This window comes from Hibiscus syriacus, unplaced genomic scaffold (assembly GCF_006381635.1).
Source record: "Hibiscus syriacus cultivar Baekdansim isolate YM2019G1 unplaced genomic scaffold, ASM638163v2 tig00110387_pilon, whole genome shotgun sequence".
NCBI lineage: Eukaryota > Viridiplantae > Streptophyta > Magnoliopsida > Malvales > Malvaceae > Hibiscus > Hibiscus syriacus.
The window spans coordinates 6532968-6554259 of NW_024062717.1; the positions used below are offsets into that span (position 1 = coordinate 6532968).

Below are 21292 nucleotides of genomic sequence, written 5' to 3' on the forward strand. Positions count from 1 at the left end.
AATAAAAGTTTCATCAAACAACTTAAAGGCAGTTTGACGTTGAAACCACACCAAATCTCGACTCTTTCGTCTTTTTTAATCTGCATGGGAAAGGCTCGATTGAAAAGACTAACCTCAACCAGAACCAAACCTGGTACCCCGTTTTCCACATCTCCGTTTTCTGTAATAAACGGACATTCCCACATGGCGGTTATGTCATTGGGGTCCCATAGCCTACAAGCTCTTTTTAATGGCTTACATTCATTTCCCGATCCTTTACCTCTCTTCTCTTTTTCCTTTATAAAATCATCTTCAGCTCTTCACCTCACTAACAACTAGAGAGAAACAAATAAAGAGATCTTATTTCTCCTCCTTATAGATTGACCAGAGATGTTACATGGTCTGCTCTCCATGGAAAGCTGTGTTCATAATGGGATGGACATTACAGAGATTGAGAGACAACAGGCAAGGTTGAAATTGCAGCAAAACCATGTGGTCCAAAATGACAATCCTACTGAGTTATGTCCAAATTCAGTGCCTCGGTTTCAGGGTTTCAATGGAGGGTTTTATCTGGGTAGTGATGATTTTCACAAATTTTTGAACAATTCAGCATCTGGACCGGATTTTGGTGACTGTATAACAATGAAGTCGCCAACTGGAAGAAAGAGAAAAGCAGAGGTTTGGCATTACGTATTCACCGTAAATTTGTTCATTTTGAGACCTTTTCTTCTTTTGTTGGATTAAAGATAATTTTTTTCACTTTTTGTTAAACAGGCTGTTGAAGATGATAAATGCGAGGTTAAGAGGATCAAAGGAGAGATGGACATGGAATCCGAGTCCAAAACAAAATGCAGTACAGATGTTTCAAGAAACTCTTCAATGGAGAATTCAAAGGCTTCAGAAGCTCAGAAGAAGACAGATTACATTCATGTAAGGGCACGTAGGGGTCAGGCTACTGATAGTCACAGTTTGGCAGAAAGAGTAAGTATGAGGTTTTTTGTTTTGAAATTGTGGGTTTTTTTTGTCAAGTAAAATCAATTGATATGTTCTTTTATATGTTACAGGCAAGAAGGGAAAAGATTAGTAAGAAGATGAAATGCTTGCAAGATTTAGTCCCAGGTTGTAATAACATCATTGGAAAAGCTGGAATGCTTGATGAGATAATCAACTATGTTCAATCTCTGCAAAAACAAGTTGAGGTAATCAGACAAGACATATGGTCAATGTTGTTATCCTTTGAACATTTTTATTAGGACAAAAAATCTGTGTTAACTTATGGTGTAGTGCAGTTCTTGTCTATGAAACTTGCTGCTCTAAATCCAACTGTAGAATTCAATGTCGAAAACCTACCGATGAAAGAGGTAAGAAAAAAAAAAGGCTCTCCCAAATTGTTCTTTTGTCAATGATCATTGGAGGAAAAGTGGATTGAAAAACGACTTCTTGTATGGCTGACTTGTGGTATTAGTTTGCTGCTTATGTCGCCAAATTTCCAGCAGCTGTTAAGTCGCCGGAAGAGGCTGGTTTGGCCTTTCTTCAGTTGCAAAAGGAAGCTGTAAATTACATGTTGGACGCAACAATGAACCCTCCCCGAACGACCACGGAAGGAATGAACACAAGTGCTTCTTTATCTATCCCAGAACAAGCTCTCGGCTCATCCTGCATCACTGTAATTTATTCACTCTCTTATTCTCATGGATGAAATTATGATTTTGTTGATGTCTTGATTGTCTCAAAATCATATATATTGCAGCAACTGCAACCATTTTCAACTTGGAACACTGATCCTCTAGGCCTTCACAATGTGCACAATTTGGGGTTTCCTTAAGAATAACCAATCAATTTTGGTCCCAACATCTAGAGGTACATATGCGAAAATGAAAAAGAGTAGCCTTATTCATTTTTTAAAGTATTTAGAGATTCCTTGAAGCGTCATATACCATTTCCGTACGGGTGACCCGATATGTTTCGGAAATGGTTAATCGAAAAAGGGTACCTCTAAGCAAACATTTGTTTGTCCATTCTCTCCCAGCTAAGATTTGTTGTTTACTGGTTTTTCTGCGGATACTATTCCTGGAATCATATCAGACTTCAAGATCCTCTTACAAGATTTACGTCAAAGATTCCTGAAATCCTACAAGTATCAAAGATGGATATTTTTTTTTCTTATTTTTTCTTACTTTGATTCCAACAAATATTAAATGAACATATTCTTGTTTTCTTTTTTCTTAAAGTATAGTCCAATTATTATAATAAAATACCATCCATATTATTAATCACAAAGATTTCCATATATACTATAAGGACTAGAGATATCTTTCTTGTCAGTATGTTTTCCATATATATATATATATATATATATATATTATATGATGTGAAAGTGATGAAAGGTAGTGTGGAGGACCACAGTAAGACTGCCAGAAAAAAGCTGATAGCAATGGAAAATGAGATTTGGATGAAAGCTTTAAATCAGTGTGGGGCAACGAAGATGGTGGCGCAGGGTGAAAAAGGTTAGGCGCGCTAGTGGCAGAAGTGGCCAACTCGGTGGCTCCTTGTCTGAGCTTTTGATAGCTTTGCAGAATAAAAATACACCACTATTTCAATACGGTGTGATTGTAAAGTGTTATAAAGATTAAAACTTATAATAGAGGTTTCAGAATAGCATCTTCGAATGTAGGAGTTCTGACACCTTACATCTTTCGAGAAATTATAATTTTTTGATATGATTTCTAGTAAGATCCACGTGATTTGTTAGACTCTTACATTAATCGATAATAGATTACATCAATCAGGTCTACCTATCTTATTAAGTTACGAATATTTATAATGATCCTACACTTATTATCAGTACCAAAGATCATTATAAAATCTCTTGACCATGACCGAGAGAAGAATATAGATTTTTCTTGGTCACAACTTCTTGACTACGACCAAGAGAAAGATCTGGATTCCCGCTGATCACATCTTCCTCAATCATCTCCCTCATAACTCCTTATAGAGACATAACACTTTGATACCAGTTAATAACCATTCTTCCACTAGCTGTAATTTTTCGTCCAAATTAGAAAGGATAAACGGCCTACGACCAACTTGTTCTCATAAACAATTAGACTATCATGTAAATGTTTCTCCATCCATATGGTTACACATTACAATCCCCAACACCTAAATGAGGAGAAAATCAGGCCAAAATCTCACTGATCTTGAATCCATTAAGACTATTCCCTTTTAAGACAGTACTTAAAAAGCGTTCTGTATAAAAAAAAAATCTGAAACGATCAACCAACCACCACTTTCAGTAATTAAAATTGTTTCTTTTCCACTCTATTTGACTTAGGGATACCTGTCCTCATCACTTTATCAAGTATGCTCCACTGAAAGGGAAAACCAAAACTCCCTGGTAGCCTTTATGCTACTCTTACAAACTTCGAGCGCTCTAAATCCAGCTTTTGCTTGCTACTCCGGCCCATAATAAGTCTCCGACTTTTAGTCATTTTACGCCTCTCTTAGTAAAACCTAGAAGGCCCACACAAGTCTTTTAGGTCACATTGTTCAAAGTAACAAGATTTGAAGACAACAATCAAGGGTACTCACTTTTTTCGCCACCATATAATAAGATACACGATAATAATTCACTAGGAAACTCCGACAACTGACCCGAAGCTACATCATAAGAAGAGCACCCTTCACGAAGTCGTGCGTCGGCTGGTGAAACTCAGTCTCCAGACAAAAAGAGGAAGATAAAATCATTCCTTATCTCCGTTGGAAACCTCATTATATTCACTCGTACAACACGACCCCATGAAGATATCAAATTCAAACCCAAAAATTTCTCACAATAAATTGCGAGTCAAGTAAAGGTTCCTCCGCTCATTTTGATCAGTCTTGCACATGAATTGATATTAGCAATAAAAAAATGATTGATTTGCTTCCACTCTTATTTTCAAAATTTTTACTGCCTGGGACATTTTTTGACAAGGAAAATTCAAAAAACAAACAACGAATACAATAGAGAAAGCGTCAACTACAAAGTTAAACACAAAAGAAGAATATGACTTTTGTCCCAACTCTCCCATTTAAATAGTTGAAGAGCATTATGTCTTCTCAACAGTTGGAACACCGCGTTTATCAATCTTCCGACTAACACCAATATATGTGCTCTTCTCAATCGTTAAAAATCTATCACAAAATTCCTCAAAAATGATATATTTAGTGCATATTATGTTTGTCCATATCAATCTCAAGTCAAGTCACTTTATAACATTCCTTCAACTAAGGGGGACAAGTGTTGTACACCTTAAGATATCAAAAGATTTCTATAAAAATATACTCACAATAGAGATCTCAAAGTAATATCTCTGGATAAAGGACCTCTGGGACTTTACATCTCTCGAAAAATTATAACTCTTTGACATGATTTTTAGCAAGACTCGTATAATTTATCAAATCCTTACATAAATTATCAGTTGACCACATCAATCATAACTAGTTATCTTATTCACTTTTGAATAGCCATTAAAATTCTACATTTATCATCAACATCAAATGTTAATATAAATCTCTTGATCACGACTGAGAAAATATTGTAAATTCCTCTTGATCACGTCTCTTTCATTCATCTTTCTCTTACCTCTTCATAGAAATAATATATTTAGATACTAATTAATAATTATTTTTCTATCGATTACCATTATCTATATTTAAATTAGAAAAGATGAAGGCATACAACTGAAACAACCAACTTGTTCCAATACACGTGAAGTTTCATCTAAATATTCCAACATTTGATTCAATGATTGAATCATAAAAAGTATTAAATTGTTAAAATTTATAATGGTATAAAAATCATAAAAAAATATGAAAAATATTAAAACCCCGTTATTTTTTTATAATTTGATTCAAATTGAGAAAATTGTAAAAGTTCCAGTCACAAAAAATAAAAAAATAAATGAATTTTTTAAAAATTCAAAGATCAAATATGTCATTAGGTTTTAAATCAAATATAACAATTTATTAGTTATATTAACTTAAAATTCTAATGGAGCTTAGTATCATGAACAAAATAAAAGATATTATTTTTAATTAATCATTTAATTATCACACGTGAGATATAATTAATAACTAATTTTAGTTATAAATTTTATGATTTTATGCAACCTTTTCTTCATTATACTTTAATTCTTACACTCTTTGAACTATTGAATTTACTTCTTTAATTTTAAAATTAAAGTTTAATTAAATTTATTTTCAAACTAATTAATAATAATATTAATATAGAGATTAAGGTGTTAAAAGAATTGAAGGTGTATTTTTGTGACAAATTTTAAATTTAATCGGGGAAGAGAAAACTCTAGATAAAATAAATAGAGTACTCTTAGTGGGTCTGAAAACTATAATTTAAAAAAAATATGAGTGAATAAAGATAAACAATTTACTAACTGATCAAATGTGCCTGAACAATCGAAGGCGTATTTGAACCATAAATATTTGTATATTAAAAATTATTTTCATATATTATGCATCTATTATGTTATAAAATCGATTAAAATAAATTAAAAATATATTTATGTATATTTTTAAATCTATCATTATCACTAAAGAATAGGATAATTTACTCTAAAGAATAAACAAATAGAAGAATTAAGTATACACCTGACATTTTTTTCCAACTTTTAAATGGCTGTGCTTAGCCGGGGCTTTTATTTTTGAATAGTGCAAATTAGGGTATTCATTTCCAGAAATGGCTACAGAATCTTCAGAGTCGGAAGAAGAAGGGAAGATTACAGGAGGAAATCAACACCTAATTGTTGAAGATGATCTGAGAGAAATGGGCAAAAAAGCAGCTTGGAGTGTCAGCTCTTGTAAAACTGGCAATGGCGTGTCTTCTCTCCGTGACGACAATCTTGAAACCTATTGGCAGTTAAACACATTAATCTCTTCCCAATTTGACCCCCAATTTTACTTTCAATTCTCACATCTTTCCCCTTTTTTTTGGTGGTTTTCAGATCAGATGGCGCTCAGCCTCATTTAGTTAACTTCAGTTCCAGAAGAAGGTCAAGTTGCAAGTATGTGAGAATTCTGCTACTGTTTGGATCGTAAATTTTTATTTTCATGAACTTTTGATGATGGGCTTATGACGATTAGTGGATTTTTTTTCCCTCCCTTTCATTGGGTTTTTGAAGCTAGTTGTGCTTTATGTGGATTTCAAGCTTGATGAGAGCTACACGCCAAGTAAGATCTCTATTCGAGCTGGTGATGGCTTCCATAATTTGAAGGTATAATCTATAATTTACTTTGTGCTTTCATTTAGAATCGTGCACTCCTACCAGGCTGTTTTATTTGTGTATGAATGTTTTCGATAGGAGATTAAAACTGTGGAGCTTGTCAAGCCTACTGGTTGGGTTTATCTTTCGTTATCTGGGAATGATCCTCGGTGAGTAGCAAAATGATTGTTTCAGTTGTTACGTTTCAGTGACAATTTAAAGTTATTTCTATGTTGTTTTCTTCTGTTAGTTAATATGAACTGTTTGCTAGAGGATCAGCCAAGGGGAGATTTGTTTTGGGTTTACTGATCAATGAAAATGTCTTGCAGAGAAACCTTTGTCAATACCTTTATGCTGCAAATTGCGGTTTTGTCAAATCACCTTAATGGGAGGGATACTCATGTTCGACAGATCAAAGTTTATGGACCTCGACCGTATGTACCATACAAAATAATCATTTTCTTATGCTTATGTTTTTTGATCGCCCCTGTTCTAATTTATAATTTATTGGTGTTTAAATGCTCTATTGCAGGAATCCTATTCCCCACCAACCTTTCCAGTTTACTTCAAGAGAATTCATTACATACTCCACTGTGAGGTAATATATGTGACCTGGCTTGGGGTAGAAAAGGTCATGGAATGTGAATCGTGGAATAGTCTCATATGGAAGAGAACTGAGCTCTTTAGAACTGTGAGGAGCCTTCTCATAGGAGTGTAAATCTCTCATATTGGTAGGAAGAAAATGAGATGATTGTCTGTATTCACTACCTAGGGCTTGTGCTGTTCAAATGGTTTAAACATTGTGATTTTCTGAGACATTGTTACATTATTATTGAGAAAAAGGCAATAGTTTTGATTTGTCACTCTGCATACCAGTTTTTTTTTCCTCTCCTTGTTTGCATGTCTTATCTCGTATTCAGGGTTGAAATCTTATCATTATTTGAAATATTGGAACTGTGATATGTATTCCTAGCTGGGAATGTCTATTGCCACTCTGCAAATCTACAAAAAACCATGATAGAAACTCTACTATTGACTCGGAATGAGCCATCAGGGACATCTTTAAAATATTTTAAGACCGGAGATTCAAACCATTTGCTGTACTACTCTCTTTCTCTTGCAAACCATCACCTTTCTTTTCCCTTTGGACAGCTAACCTGCTGGTTCTGGCCACCGGAACCTCCTTTGCATCTCCTCTTTTTCTCTCTTTCTTCCTTCGAGGATGTTGCCTTGTTTCCTCTTGCTGTGTTTTTATCCTCTTAAAATTTTTATTTCTTTGTTTTATTCCTTTCTCCAACAAGTTTGTGTTGGTAGGTTGTTGGAGCGTCACCGTGGGTAAGACATTGAATCCTGTCTCGTCATTGTCTTTTGGCTGTTGAAGGGATCTTTGGTCACCCCCTCAGCATGGATGGGGGTTTTTGTCTTCCTGTTGTGGAAGTTGTCGCAGTTGCTTTCATATTATTTTGGTGCTGCCGTTTCCGGTGGTTTTTGTTCCTGACGGGTCCTTTTAGCCTTCTCGGTTTTTGATTAACTTTTTCTAAGCTTTCTTTGCATTTGTTGTTTCAAATTAGCAACGATGATTACATCGCCTCAGCAGCAAAGAGCTGGACCAAGATTCTATTTCATTAAGGTGGTTTAGCTTGCTTTGATGGTCGGTTTGCCAAGGTTATCATCACTAGCTTCGCTTTGCTTCCATATCTCAATGATGGAAGCTTGATAAAAGTGAAGATTGCTCCGTCTCTCCCCGGTTCTCACCGGTTCAAGTTTAAGGTTATTAGCCTCTTTGACCTCTGTCTTGTACATGACTATGGTTATCATTTACTTATAAATCCTCTTTCTTCAATTAAAGTTTCCATTTGATATTAAAAAAATCAATTAGTATACTCTGGAATATGATACATTTGCCTTCGCATATGTTATGGTAGCTTGTTTATTGGTCACCGCTCCAGGCAATGCTTCAGTAGTGCAGCTGATTGTATTGTACGCATTGTTTCATTTTTGGTCCGGACGGGCGGGGATGATAATAAGCAAAGGAAGCACCCAAAAATGAACGGAGTTTATGTCACCAGTACTAGATATAGACAACTTGTTAGCTAAGTATTGATTCTAAGATCATAGAGAAACATACAAGTCAGATTGCAAGATCAGAAAAACCATGCAATCAGCAGCTATGATCAGCCAGGAAGGGCCATGCAAGAAAAGCCAACATTAGAACATAAATACTTGGTTACTAAAATAGAAGGAAGCATTCTTAGAGCGGAAAGATTCGAACTTCCTACCAACATGCTGCCATTCACCGGCCACAGCTGCTCGACTTGATTGTGAAGGCAAGAAATAAAGGGTAAAATCAATGATGTGGATCTCTGACCAGCGATGATCATTCACAAGCTGGTTTGGTGTCAAAGCTGCTAAGGCAGATAGCAAAGGCTTGGAAAGCAGATAGAGGGTATTGATAATCCATGGTGAAGATATCTTTTCCAATTTTTCCAAGCTGTAAGGTTACCTTCTCTTGCTCTTCAAGAGATACGTTATGTGATGGATCAACAGCTGCAGAAAGCTGGAAATTCTTAACGGAGGCCACTGTCACACGCCCCCTGAAGTTGAGGCACCAGCACTGTAACTGTTCATGCCATCTCGGAGCCTTGTTTTAAGGGTTAATGGCTCTCCTGATCCCAGGGAGCATACTGGGGTGGCTGGTAGGCTTGGGAAGCCGGTGTCCATCACCAGCTCATTTCCTCTTGAACCAGTTAGGGGAGAAAGTTGTTCATAGAAAGAATGTGGGGATGGTAACGGTGTTGGCACACTGCCTCCTTCCTGAATAGCAGATATGGGAATTGATTGCAAAACACAATGCATTCTCCTTGGGCCTCGTGCTCGCAGAACGTTGAGCCGATAGGTAACGGTGCATATGTTGTAGTTGCATGCAGGTAATCTTGGAGATACCTGCTTGGAGTGGAATCGAAGATTTGATCGGGAAGTTAATGGGATTGTTGAGTCACATGGTGGTTGGCTATCATACATGGTGAACTTGGTACCCAAAAAATTAGACCTGAAAAGAAATCTCAACGTGTCATTGGGGTAAAGGAGAGAGAATAATCAAAGAAACATAAGAAATACTATTATGGCAAGACTTTCCTTAGTTTACCAACATAGGTGTTGCTAGCCCTAGAAAAATCATCTGCAGCCAATGATATAACGAAGTCCGTGCATGTTGCCCTTCTGATCTTTCTTGCTGCCAACAGCAATTTATCACTCTCTCCCTCAGCTGTAAATCAATGAAGCAACACAAGTGACTACCTCTCAAAAAGCGAGAAGCATCGTGATAACACCTCTAATGAGGTTTCTAAGTTTTGAATACGTTATTTGGCTAAAAGAATGTGAACAAAACAACATAACCACAAAGTTAACATTCATAATGCAACAAAGTTGCTTCCCTGAGAAGTGGCTAACTATGTTTCACAACTTCCAATCAAAAGAAACCCAATATGTCACACTTACATTTTGATTTCCTTAGCACAAAATCTTACAATGACAAAAATAAATAATAATTGGCGCAGAGGTTTTTCAGCCAAAGAAGGATATGTATACAGCTATATAGTTTTAAAGCTATCATCAATCATTTAGTAACTACAAAAGCAGCAGAAATAGAATAAGAATACTTACTAGGCACCAAACCATAGAACAAAAGATAAGTAGAAGTTGCTCTGTCCTTCTGATGTAGCATTGAATCGGAGACTCGCGAGGACCCGGCTGTTAACAAGCACAACAAGAAGATAGCAACAACTTATGAATGGAAGACTAATAAAAAGCAACTCCTATTACTTATGGATACACAAACTGATACAGCAGATTAAGAAAAATTATCCTCGGCTTCATAAATTATATGCATGCATTTTGAAAGTTCATTTGATGATAGAAAAGCCGGTGTAGCAATAATGTTCTTGACAAAGGTGCATACAACCAGTTTCAAGCTTTATGCTTACCGTTTATGTAAATTTAGCAAAAAACTAGATATCCAATTCTAACAGTAAATTGTCAAGGGATATCAAATGAGATATTTGCCAATGGAAAGACTATAACCTGCTTCAATGAGATGGGAAATGTAAGCCTTCCACATTGCTCAGGAGTCTTCACAATCTCCTTTGTAATTTCCCTCCAGGACCTACAAACTGCAGCACAAAACACAACAACAGCTCGAGCCGGCCAAGCTGTCTCACTATCTTCGACTCTTTGGATGATATTCAAGAGCAGTTCGGGTGGTAGATTCGCCCACAGGCTTTGCTCGACGAATTTGGATTCGGATGGTGCTCGGTCTGGAGCAACGTGGGATCGAGTCCGGCTACGCCAAAGCTTGCTTTCCCCTCCTCTCTTTGATATGTTATGAATACCATCTTTCATTTCCTTTAGTTCGCGCATAATACTCTTTAGTGACATCTTTCATAAGCACTCCAAATCCAATCTCTCAATATTCAACTGCAAATACGTAAACATATCATTTATTAAAAAACACCCCCCCCCAAAAAAAAAAAAAATCAGCTTCACCATAAGCAATATTTAATCAAATCATACTTTATAAAGCAAAATATTGAACCTTTAATCACAACCACCACTCAGAAAAGAGGAAGAAAAAAAGAGAAGAAGAAAACCCATGATTAACAACCATTGAATGGTATAAAATATGTATAGAAAAGAGTCTATTTTCACATGAATCCATCAATCACTTGAAAGTTAAAAAGTTGGGAATTAAATAAACGTGGATTTGGAAACAAGCACGAAGCCGACTGTTTCAAATCAACCCAGAACTGAACCAGCTCCGACGCATCCCCACACTCTTATGACCCACAGTTCAATCAACATCACAAACCCAAAAAATTCAGATCATAACGATAGAATTATCCAAAATGTTATTTTAACAAAGAAAAATAAGTGCCAACTTTTAATTAACGGGAAATGGGTCTAACACAGGTACCGCCACCACCGTCAGTGCCGGCGTTCTATCTTCCCCGCCACCACAATAATTTTGGTCCTCGGATCAGTCAGCCAAGGCACTTTATCTCTTTCTCCTCTTTCCAAGACGAGCTCTTTCACTTAAAACGGATCGAAGTTTTTCTTTTCATCTCAATAGCTGATTCGACTTTTTGAATTAAATTAATAATATTTTATTTATATATTTTAAATATATTACACAATTTTGAATAAATTATAAAATTAATTAAATATTATTATTTTAATAAAAATTTAAAATACATATTTTAAAATTTTCACATAATGTTTAAATTATTCATGCTTAAATATTTAAATATATGGTAAGAATATTGGTTTAAATTAAATTATTTATTAATATTCATTGATCTTATAACAAAATTATTTTTAATTCAAATTTGCGAATTAGTAAAAATAATGATATAATTTTATTAATTATATTGATACATAATAATGGAAAATAATTTTATAAATGACTTTAAGATAAAAAATATTATATTTATTATTTTTAGTTTTTAGAAAAGATTTAAAGATATTTATTATAATTTTATCATTGTTATAAAATTATTTTTATTAATAATATACCACATAATAACTTATAATGTATAAAATTAATAATACAGATTTCATATTCTAATTAGTAGATTTAAAATTTTCAAACTAAACTAAATATTATCCAAAATTTCAAAGGAAAAAAAATTAAAAACATTGAAAACTAAAAGCTGAAATAGACATTTTATAGATAGAAACAATTAAAAGAAACCATAAATCCCAATCATGTCTCCTACTTGTCATCCGACAATCATTAAAACAATCGAAAATGTGTGGTTGATTTAATGAACCCAAGAGAAAGAGAGGTGATCCACCGGACCACCATCAACGGTGGAATTCATGGCAGCCAGAACCCAGGGCCAGCCTTGGGTGGATGGTGGCGGGGCCCATGTAAAAACCCTACTTCTCTATTATGTTTTGGTAGGGTCTAATGGTTCGAGCCATGTGAGGATGTTCCAAAGGGATTGATGAAGACCAGCAATGGTAAACTGCATATTTTACTCAACTAATTTGAGTTTTGTCTTAAAAGTTGTTTGCTGAAATCGTAGGAAATAAGGACTGCAAAATTACACCGTTAACAGTGACAGGAAAGATAGTAATTTAAAAGAAATAAATTCGTAAATCATGTTGTGGTAAAACCACTGTCTTAGAAACGAATTCATCCTGATGTATGTAATCACTTCAATAGGTGGATCGTCCCCCGAGGTTAACACCATCGCTTCAAATTTCGTACACATTAAACTGGAGTAGACTATTGGTAGTATTACACTTTTAATCAAAAAATATTGAGATAAATCTATGTAAATACTTTAGAGAGTGAAAAGCTATTGAGAAAGTGAGTTAGAAGCTGAAATCAACTCTCTATTTATAGACTAAAAATAGGGTTAAAATCGTCCATAAAAAATCATAATTAAAACCTTTTATTGTATCTGCTGAAAAGTCCAGATGAATTTGACTCAAAAATAATTCACAAACCAACCAGACGGCAACAACGGTGCACGAAAGCTCCCCTTGTTCTCTTTCACTCAACAAGGAGAATCCAAATCTTAAATACACATTCCTAATAGTATTTCCAACAATATGTGGGATTGAGAGCTAACATATATGCCCCAGGAAACAAGTGGGTTGATTTTGCCTTCTCAGTGTTCATGTAGGACAACAGCATCCATCAGTTAGGTTGTCCTTAAGATTATGAGATCCACTGGGTCTTTCTTTCATTTGTTCGCCTCCCTCGCCGGTTCAGTCCCTCATTTCATTTTCAGATTTTGGTATGGCAGCGCACTCATTATAAATAGGTGGAGGAGCAAGTATCAACATTTTGATCTAACACGTACGTTAAGTTGTAACAAATTCTTCTATTCATGAATGACTGCTATGTCCGTCGATTTCATAGTGTGATAGTTGTTAATTATATCGATTGTAAGAAAAATACTCTAATATATAATTAAAATAATAAATAGATGGTTTTTTTTTAATATTTAATTACACCCAGATCGTAACATAGGACAAGACACTGCCACGTGAAAGCGCATTCTTCCTATATGACAAAAATAAATGTCATTTTTAAAATTAAAACTTTTTAGATACTATTTTAATAAAAAAAAAGAATATTATTTTATTTATTTTACCATTACATTACCACATGATACAATCCCTATGGAACTATTTTTTAAAATTATTATTATCTCAATAATATTTTTTTTCGTAAATCAAATACAACACCATATATATGCCATGGTTAATTTTTCTAAGTATCATACTACAATACCTTGTTAACATCAAAGGTGCCCGGTGATGGCAATTCGTGCCCGTAAAACTAATATTAAATTGTCGAGTATATTATTATAATAACTAATAGAGACAATCGTTTAATTTGAATTTGATAAGTAATGATTTGACTTAAATATGTAAAATTATATTTGACAAAAATTTAAATTCAAATTATGTTAGAATAGATTAGACATGAAATTAAATCCTATAAAAATATATATTCTCGGACTCGACCTATTTCATCCCTAACCGGAATAGGAACGGTTATTTGTAGCTAGCGGTTATGCATCCTTTTTGTGCCTGTTCGGCTGTTCCTCTTGTTGAGTCTTGTAATCGTGATATGAAATCATTACTTAAAGAAATTGAACATTGCTGGATCTTTTTGCTTCTCAAGAAGCAAAAATCGAAATGATGAAAACTACAAGTATAATCAGAGCAACACCCCAAACCCAATAAACCCAACCTTTCCTCTTCTTCTTCGTTTGATTAGCGTACCGTAAACTATTGGTTCCGCCATTGATGAAGCTACCCGCGTTAACCACATTCTCTTCAATAGTATCCATTTTCTCCCCTTGTGCCTCGACAAGCACGGTCATGTCTAAGAACACCTGGTGAAGCCTCTGTAAACTTCTTTGGATATCAATGACAGCCTCATGCCTTTCCGTTTTCTCTGCAAATAACTCGACTTTTTCGCCGGTGGAAACCACTTTTCCGTGAGTTTCGTCGCTCAGTGACTCGCCGGTGGCGGCGTAGTATTTTCTCTTGAGATCTTGTTTGTGATCGGATAAAATCTTTTCCCTGAAGCCCTGGAAATCCTTCATCGTTTCCCGAAGCTTAGCTTTCAAACCATTGGTGACTGAAATCCTGGTTCGATCAACACAAGTCCCTTGTTGTTTCCTGTTGGTTACATTGAATCTTTCCAGTGATTCAAGTTTTTCTTTAACAATCTTTGCTTTTCTGAGAATGGAAACCGTGTCTGATTCCATTCTATCCCTTAACCCTCGAAGAACTTTGGTGCTGTAAGCGGACTTGGTTTCTTCATTAAGGGTTTGAAGATCTAAGAGGAGACTGGTAATCTCGTCCATGGCGGCCTTGATTGTTTCCACTTCTTGGAAGAAGTGTGAGAGGTTCTCCTCATTTGTGGGATCGAAGCCTCTCTCGATATCGAGGTCAGATTCTAAGTCTCTCTGCTTGTTTCTTCAGTTCCACATAACTTAAGAACGATTTTGTCATTAGATCATTCATTTTTGCAAGCTTCTGAAAAAAAACAGATCAGAGAAAATGAAAAGAGTTTCCGGGAAAAAGAAGCATGGAAACGAAAGCCCGATGCTTGTAAAAGAAACGAAACTAACCCTTTGTTTTGATAACTTCAGAAGATTCTTGGTTATCTTCACTGATACTTCAGGAGTCTTAAATACAACATTTTTAACCAAGATAAACTCAGCAAATGATAGAATTAACAAAAGAGAGAGAGAGAGAAAATTCTTGAAAGTAATGAAGGAAACCCATAAAGCCGAAATCTGCTGTGTTGTTGAGTGTGAAAAAAACCTTCCTGAAATTGCCAATATTCCTTCTCTTTAAGTTGATGGGGACCGGAGTCGACGAGAAGAATAACGGTTAAAATGCGGGAATTTTTTAAGTGAATCAGGAAACGAGATTTTTCAGTTAACCAATTTAAATTCTAGTTGAAGAGGATGAGCCGTTGGATGTGGGAGAGGTCTCGAATTCAGTCAAAATAAGTTACACATTAAACGCAACCGTTTAGAATCATCCTCTCATTTTCTTGAAAAATCATTATTAAAGTCTAGGATAAACTACATGTTTAGTACATAAACTATTATTTTTATTCTGTTTTGACACCTAAACTTTTTTTTAAAAAAAATCATTCCTAATATTTACTTTAGGTTTTAATTTGGTATCACACTGTTAAAAAATTAACATAAATGCTGATGCAGTATTTTTTTTAATTTTTTTAATGATGATGTGACATTATCTTATGGTGACACGGCAACATCGCTATTAAGTTTTTAACCACGAGATACTAAAATAAAATATAAACTAAATATTATGTATGAATTTAAAAAAAATAAAGTTTAAGTACCAAAATAAAATAAAAGTAATAGTTTAGATACTAAACTTGTAGTTTACCCTAGTGTCTCTTGGATCACGTAATATATTTAAAAGTTTATTTTAATCATTTTACGGTAAAAATATTTTAATTTATCTTAATCCTTCTGTAACCAAAAATAATATTTTAGCTCCCTTTCATCAACATATTTTAGTTCATATTTTATACCTAAAAATTTATTTAGTTCTACTGTAAAAATATATTTTAGTTCATGTCTATACTTACAATTCCATTAAAATGGGCATACGTTTTGTACGGACAAAAAAATCAACACTATAATATAAATTATTTTTTTAAGATCAACTCTAAATATTTATATTTTTATTATAATTTTATACTTTTTAAAAAATCTTAACATTTAAATATTATTCCAATTTAACACAAACTAAACAATTTCAGTAATTAATAAATTATTGTTATTTCTTAAATATAAAACTTTAGACATCACATATATAGAAATACAAACGTTCATTGTGAAACGTTTTCAATTATTTCAATTATTTAATTATATTGTGCTTTAAGGACTAAATTAAAAGTAAATTTAAAATCAAGGTCATAATTTTGAAACGTTTACTGCAATCTTTTTTCTTATTTTCAAATTTTTTTCTTTATCTTCGTTTTTCATTTTTATGATGGAAAACTTTATTATTCATCCGTTTGCAGGTTAATGGATTTCTATTTCAAATATAGCAACTTCCTAAATAATCTAAAAATGTCTGGAGATTGGAAAGATTCATAGTGAAAATGGGAAGAAAATCAAACTCCGATGCATGGCTTGGAGTTTGCCACAACTCCTCGAGTTACACCAGCCACAGAACTGGCCGGCTCAAAATCCTTAACCTCTAAGAACCAACTCTTTAAATATCATCCCTGTTTCCACTTGTCTCTTCCTTTAACACTCATTTTTAAGTTCTGAGAATCGCTTCCCCTTTCTTAGCCAATAATTTAAAGGCTTGCTCTTCATTTTTACTCTCAGGGTTTTAGAACCATTCTTGGAGGAGAACAATGGCTTCTTCTTCGTGTGCAGTCTCACCTTCAGTTAGAACTGAATTGTTAAACCCAATCTCTAATAGGTTTCTGGCTCCTTCAAGAGTCTATCATCAGCCAAGTAAGCTAATTTCAGTTGTGAATCTATAACTTGTTATTTTCTTAACACTGTTTAGCTTCCTTTATTTTTAGAAATATGATTACTTTCTCTTCTGTTTACCTGCCATGCACTAAAAAGGAAGCAAATGTGAGATGATAAACAGGAGGGGTTTTGCTTTAAAGGGGATTATGGCATCTGGTGCCTCGGTCATGGGTTCTTCCTTGACTAGCGAACCGGTCAAGGTCAGGTTTTTAACTATTCACCAAATTGTTCTTTGCTTCTTGAACTGTGGGTTAGTTTTTATTTTGTTCCTGGAATCTGGGTTCTTACAAAGTAGTACTTTTTTAGCTGTCAGTTTGTGTCCTGTCTTAGATTAAGACCAGACTATTTTGGAGCATCACTAGGTTTTGTTCACATAGGGAAGCCTACAGTTGATAATTGAGATTGTACTGCATTTGGAAACACAGAATTCTGTTGAGAACAACAAAAAAGTAGTACTCCTATAATTTTAGATTTCCTTTTACTGAATTTTGGTTTTTCTTTAGGAGTGGAGAGATTACCATTCAAGCCAGACGGATACAATTACTGGACATGGCGAGGTCGGAAAATACATTATGTAGTACAAGGGGAAGGGACCCCAATTGTTCTTATTCATGGATTTGGTGCTTCTGCTTTCCACTGGAGGTTTGCCATCTAATGTTTTTATTGCTCAAACTAGTTTATAAGGATTGATTTACAATTGTTTCAACTGTAAAAATAATGTAACTTTTCATTTCCATGTTATTTGAAGTTTCTGGTGGAAATGAAACAATGGTAATTAGAGGCTAGGAGCGGAAAATATTCATGGCATACTGGTTAATTTCAACTATTGTTATCTAGTGTCAGTATTATAAAATCAGGTTCTAAGTCATATATGCCTTAAATGCTCTTTATTTTTTTCAAATTTGCAGGTATAACATACCTGAATTGGCTAAAAATTACAAAGTTTATGCCATAGATTTGTTAGGATTTGGGTGGAGTGAGAAAGCAATTATCGAGTATGATGCAATGATATGGAGAGATCAAGTTGTTGATTTCCTGAAGGAGATAGTAAAAGAGCCAGCAGTGTTAGTTGGAAACAGGTAACAATCAAGAACAAGTACTTGACAGTTACTCTCATTCCTACATGTATGATCAAAAGATGTGATAACAATGAATCTTAACATGCTGTTGTCTGATATGGAATGAATAAGCTGCATTTTTTCCACTAACAATCTGCATATGAGTCTGAGTTATGTCTTCAAATGAAGCTGACATGATAATTGATGCAGTTTCTGTACGAAGAGCTTCATTTTTACTAGTCGAAATTCCTAAATTTGCATTAGTGTGATGCCTACTGAGAGTTTTACTTCCATTCTTTTAGTTAAGCTTTTTGAACTTGTCAAAGAGAAGTCCAATGAGTTTCTTGGCCAGAAAATCTGGCGCAGTCTATAAAGCTGCACTGACTCTTTACATATCTTTTAACAATCAACAAAGTAGTAGATTTCCGAATGCATAACCTTCTAGAATGCCCTTTTCTATGAAAGCAAACCTTGAGGTCTGCATTTTTATCCCCATAAATACATTGACCCATTTCTTCGGTTCCATTAATGGTATAAGTTGTATTGTCATTGCAACTTGTCTTTTGACACAACAGACCAAATGACAGTCTGTTGTTCGTTGTTTATTTCAGTCTTGGAGGGTTTACAGCCTTGGTCGCAGCTGTGGGGTTGCCTGAACAAGTGGTTGGACTCGTGTTACTGAATAATGCAGGACAGTTTGGAGACACAAAGGCTAAAAACACCAAATCTGAGGAAACGTTCTTGCAGAAAACTATTTTAAAGCCACTGAAGGAAATTTTCCAGCGTGTTGTTCTTGGGGTTCTATTCTGGCAAGCAAAGCAACCGAATCGTATCGAATCTGTCCTAAAAAATGTATGTTACTCACAGCCTTATTTATTTTGCTTCGCTTGCAAAGTTTATCCAAAACGTCAAAGGTTTGAATTGTTTTTATGAACTCAATATCTAATACTAAACTTCACATTCATCCTAAGACGTAGCATCAGCAATCTTTAATGGTTTCCTGGAAGCTATCAAGCCACTGATGATACTGATAGTTACTATGTTTTTGGTAAAACAGGTGTATATCAATACCTCCAATGTGGATGATTATCTTGTGGAATCCATAAAAATGCCGGCAAATGATCCCAATGCCGGAGAAGTGTACTATAGGTATCTAGATTGCTTCAACTCTTTATTTTTATTGAAGTTTCCATGTTTGGCACTCTTTGTCCAAAGCATACGTAAACCTTTGAAAACGAAAACAACATATACCTGCAACAGCTATCACTGTTTGAACTGTCGATTATCCTCAGGTTGATGACACGGTTCATGCTAAATCAAACCGAGTACACTCTGGACAGTTTCTTGAGCAAGCTAACTTGTCCACTTCTGTTGCTGTGGGGTGACTTAGACCCTTGGGTTGGTCCAGCCAAGGCTAACCGCATCAAAGAATTCTACCCGAACACAACCGTCGTGAACCTACAGGCAGGTCACTGCCCACATGATGAAGTTCCAGAACTTGTTAATAAGGCATTGACTGACTGGTTGTCGAATTTACTGACAAAAGCTTCGCTCCAGACAGCATAAAAGAGATCCAGTTTTATGACACTGGGAATCACTCTTTGCTATAGGATTACGTATAATATAACTGTAAATACATTGATTACATGTTTCATTTTTCATACATATGCGAGAGAGTTGAGTGTTGTTTATTACAAGGTTCTTGGAAACAAAGGGGGAGGTTTATATGGTTTCTGGTAATGTTGTATCTTGGAATAAACTATCAGCTTTTAAAATAGGGTAAACTAAGCCAGTGGTCACTCATGTTTAGAGTAGTTTTCGTTTTCACCACTGATGTTTAAAAAGTTACAAATCGATTACTAACGTTATCGTTTGTTACAACATGGTCACTCGATGTTAAGAGCCGTTAATAGGCTTGACGGAAAATACAGCTGGACCGTTATATGCTGACATGGATTGTTGACCGCCACAACTAGACCATTTTGACCAACTCTTCTTCTTCTTCAACCCAACCCCATCTTCTTCCCCATCTTCTTCCTTAACACCATCATGCAAGACACTCCTTTTTATCCCCAAAAAAAAACCCTTTCCCTCCCTTGCTTCATCACCACCACCATAATTTCCCTGCTTGATTAGGTTACTCCTGATAAGAAAAGAATCTGATTAACAGGAAAAAGAAAAAGAAGGCAATGTTAGTCAAACATATGAAAATAGAAGTTATGCAAAGTGGACACAAGGTAATAGAAGTTATGCAAAAAGAAATACTTTCAGATATGACTAGAAAAACCATCAACTTCTATGGCCAAATCACCATTAAATGACCCAGTTTCTTCAAAAGCCTTCTCCCCTTCTTTTATGACCTTCCAAGGATGCTCAAAGGCTTCACCTTTTAGCTCTAACTTTCCTTTCACTCCTTTACTTAGCTAAATCTTTCGTCCCTAAAAATAACTTCCTCCTCAACTGTGGATCAAATGCCAACGCTTCCCTTTATAATCGTGTCTTCATATATGATTCAGTGAAACCCAGTTTGGTTTCCCTCTCGGCTGAGCGATCTGTTTCACTCACTGACAGAAACCCATCTCCGAGTTCACCCATTTTATATCGCACGGCCCGGGTTTTCACCTCCGAGTCGAGCTACGAGTTTGACGTCAAGCAGAACGAGAATGCAACTCACTTGGTAAGCCTCCATTTCTCTCTGTTTATAGCTCAAAATTTCAACTTCGCTTCTGCGAAATTTGATGTTTTAGCTAATGACTTCTTGTTATTGCGTGGTTTTAGTGCTTACAATACTGTGCTAAAAGAGTTTTTGCTTAGAATTGATGGTGAAGTTCTTGAAATCATGTTTAGTCCTCTAGGTGATTTTGGGTTTGCATTTCTGGGTTATTCGTGTGAGTGTTGGACCTTCAGATTTGAGCACTCCTTAGAAAATTAATGCGATTCTAAATGGGGCTGAGATCATGAAGTTGGTGAATCCTATAGGTTTGCAAGCTAAGTCTAAGAAGAAAAACATTTGGATTTTAGAGGGTTTTATTGTTGGTGGCTTTGTTATATGTTGTTTGGTTGTGGCTGCAGTTCTGCTAATGTTTAAGTGCAAGAAGAAGAAATCGAAATCGCCAAGACGTGTAGAAAGTGTTGGTTGGACACCGCTACGTGTTTATGGGGGCAATTAGTATAGTAGAATGTCTGAACGGACTGCTATTTATGTTGAGTTAATCGATTGACGGAATCGGCCAAGAGGGGGGTGAATTGGCAATTAAAATTTTTGTGGAAGCTTTTGCAGAAAATTGAAAGTAATTGCACAACGATTTACAGTGGTTCGACTTTCTCAAATAAAGTCTACGCCCACTACCTTAGCTATCCACACTAAGGATTTTCCAACAAATTCACTAATTTGTTCTTTCTTTTGAGGCCAAAGAGATAACCTTACAATTCC

General features: G+C 35.1%; 2 protein-coding genes and 3 pseudogenes across 2 annotated transcripts; 3 read left to right on the top strand and 2 right to left on the bottom strand.

Annotated features, from left to right (window-relative positions):
- The first annotated feature begins 369 nt into the window (after positions 1–369).
- LOC120122493 (transcription factor HBI1-like) lies at positions 370–1922 on the top strand. The gene is made up of 6 exons (XM_039141633.1): positions 370–657; positions 754–960; positions 1044–1178; positions 1269–1340; positions 1445–1645; positions 1730–1922. Exons 1-6 carry the CDS (start codon positions 370–372, stop codon positions 1802–1804), a joined length of 978 nt encoding a protein of 325 aa, XP_038997564.1. The 3' UTR covers positions 1805–1922.
- A 3729-nt stretch (positions 1923–5651) lies between these two features.
- LOC120122494 lies at positions 5652–7013 on the top strand (annotated as a pseudogene).
- A 1351-nt stretch (positions 7014–8364) lies between these two features.
- On the bottom strand, positions 8365–11358 carry LOC120122492 (annotated as a pseudogene).
- A 2575-nt stretch (positions 11359–13933) lies between these two features.
- LOC120122673 lies at positions 13934–14789 on the bottom strand (annotated as a pseudogene).
- A 1651-nt stretch (positions 14790–16440) lies between these two features.
- LOC120122641 (pheophytinase, chloroplastic-like) lies at positions 16441–19599 on the top strand. The gene is made up of 9 exons (XM_039141763.1): positions 16441–16569; positions 16603–16780; positions 16898–17001; positions 17179–17182; positions 17308–17443; positions 17710–17880; positions 18471–18711; positions 18917–19008; positions 19152–19599. The coding sequence occupies exons 2-9, from the start codon at positions 16678–16680 to the stop codon at positions 19423–19425; spliced, it is 1125 nt and encodes a 374-aa protein (XP_038997694.1). The 5' UTR covers positions 16441–16569; positions 16603–16677; the 3' UTR covers positions 19426–19599.
- The last annotated feature ends 1693 nt before the right edge of the window (positions 19600–21292 follow it).

Bases quoted from the DNA above. Each gene is read 5' to 3' on its own strand.
- LOC120122493 (XM_039141633.1), top strand. From the start codon at position 370: ATGTTACATGGTCTGCTCTCCATGGAAAGCTGTGTTCATAATGGGATG. The intron at 1,179-1,268 runs GTAATCAGACAA...GGTGTAGTGCAG, and splicing joins CTCTGCAAAAACAAGTTGAG to TTCTTGTCTATGAAACTTGC. The intron at 1,646-1,729 runs GTAATTTATTCA...TATATATTGCAG, and splicing joins TCGGCTCATCCTGCATCACT to CAACTGCAACCATTTTCAAC.
- LOC120122641 (XM_039141763.1), top strand. From the start codon at position 16,678: ATGGCTTCTTCTTCGTGTGCAGTCTCACCTTCAGTTAGAACTGAATTG. The intron at 16,781-16,897 runs GTAAGCTAATTT...TGCACTAAAAAG, and splicing joins AAGAGTCTATCATCAGCCAA to GAAGCAAATGTGAGATGATA. The intron at 17,881-18,470 runs GTAACAATCAAG...TGTTTATTTCAG, and splicing joins GCAGTGTTAGTTGGAAACAG to TCTTGGAGGGTTTACAGCCT.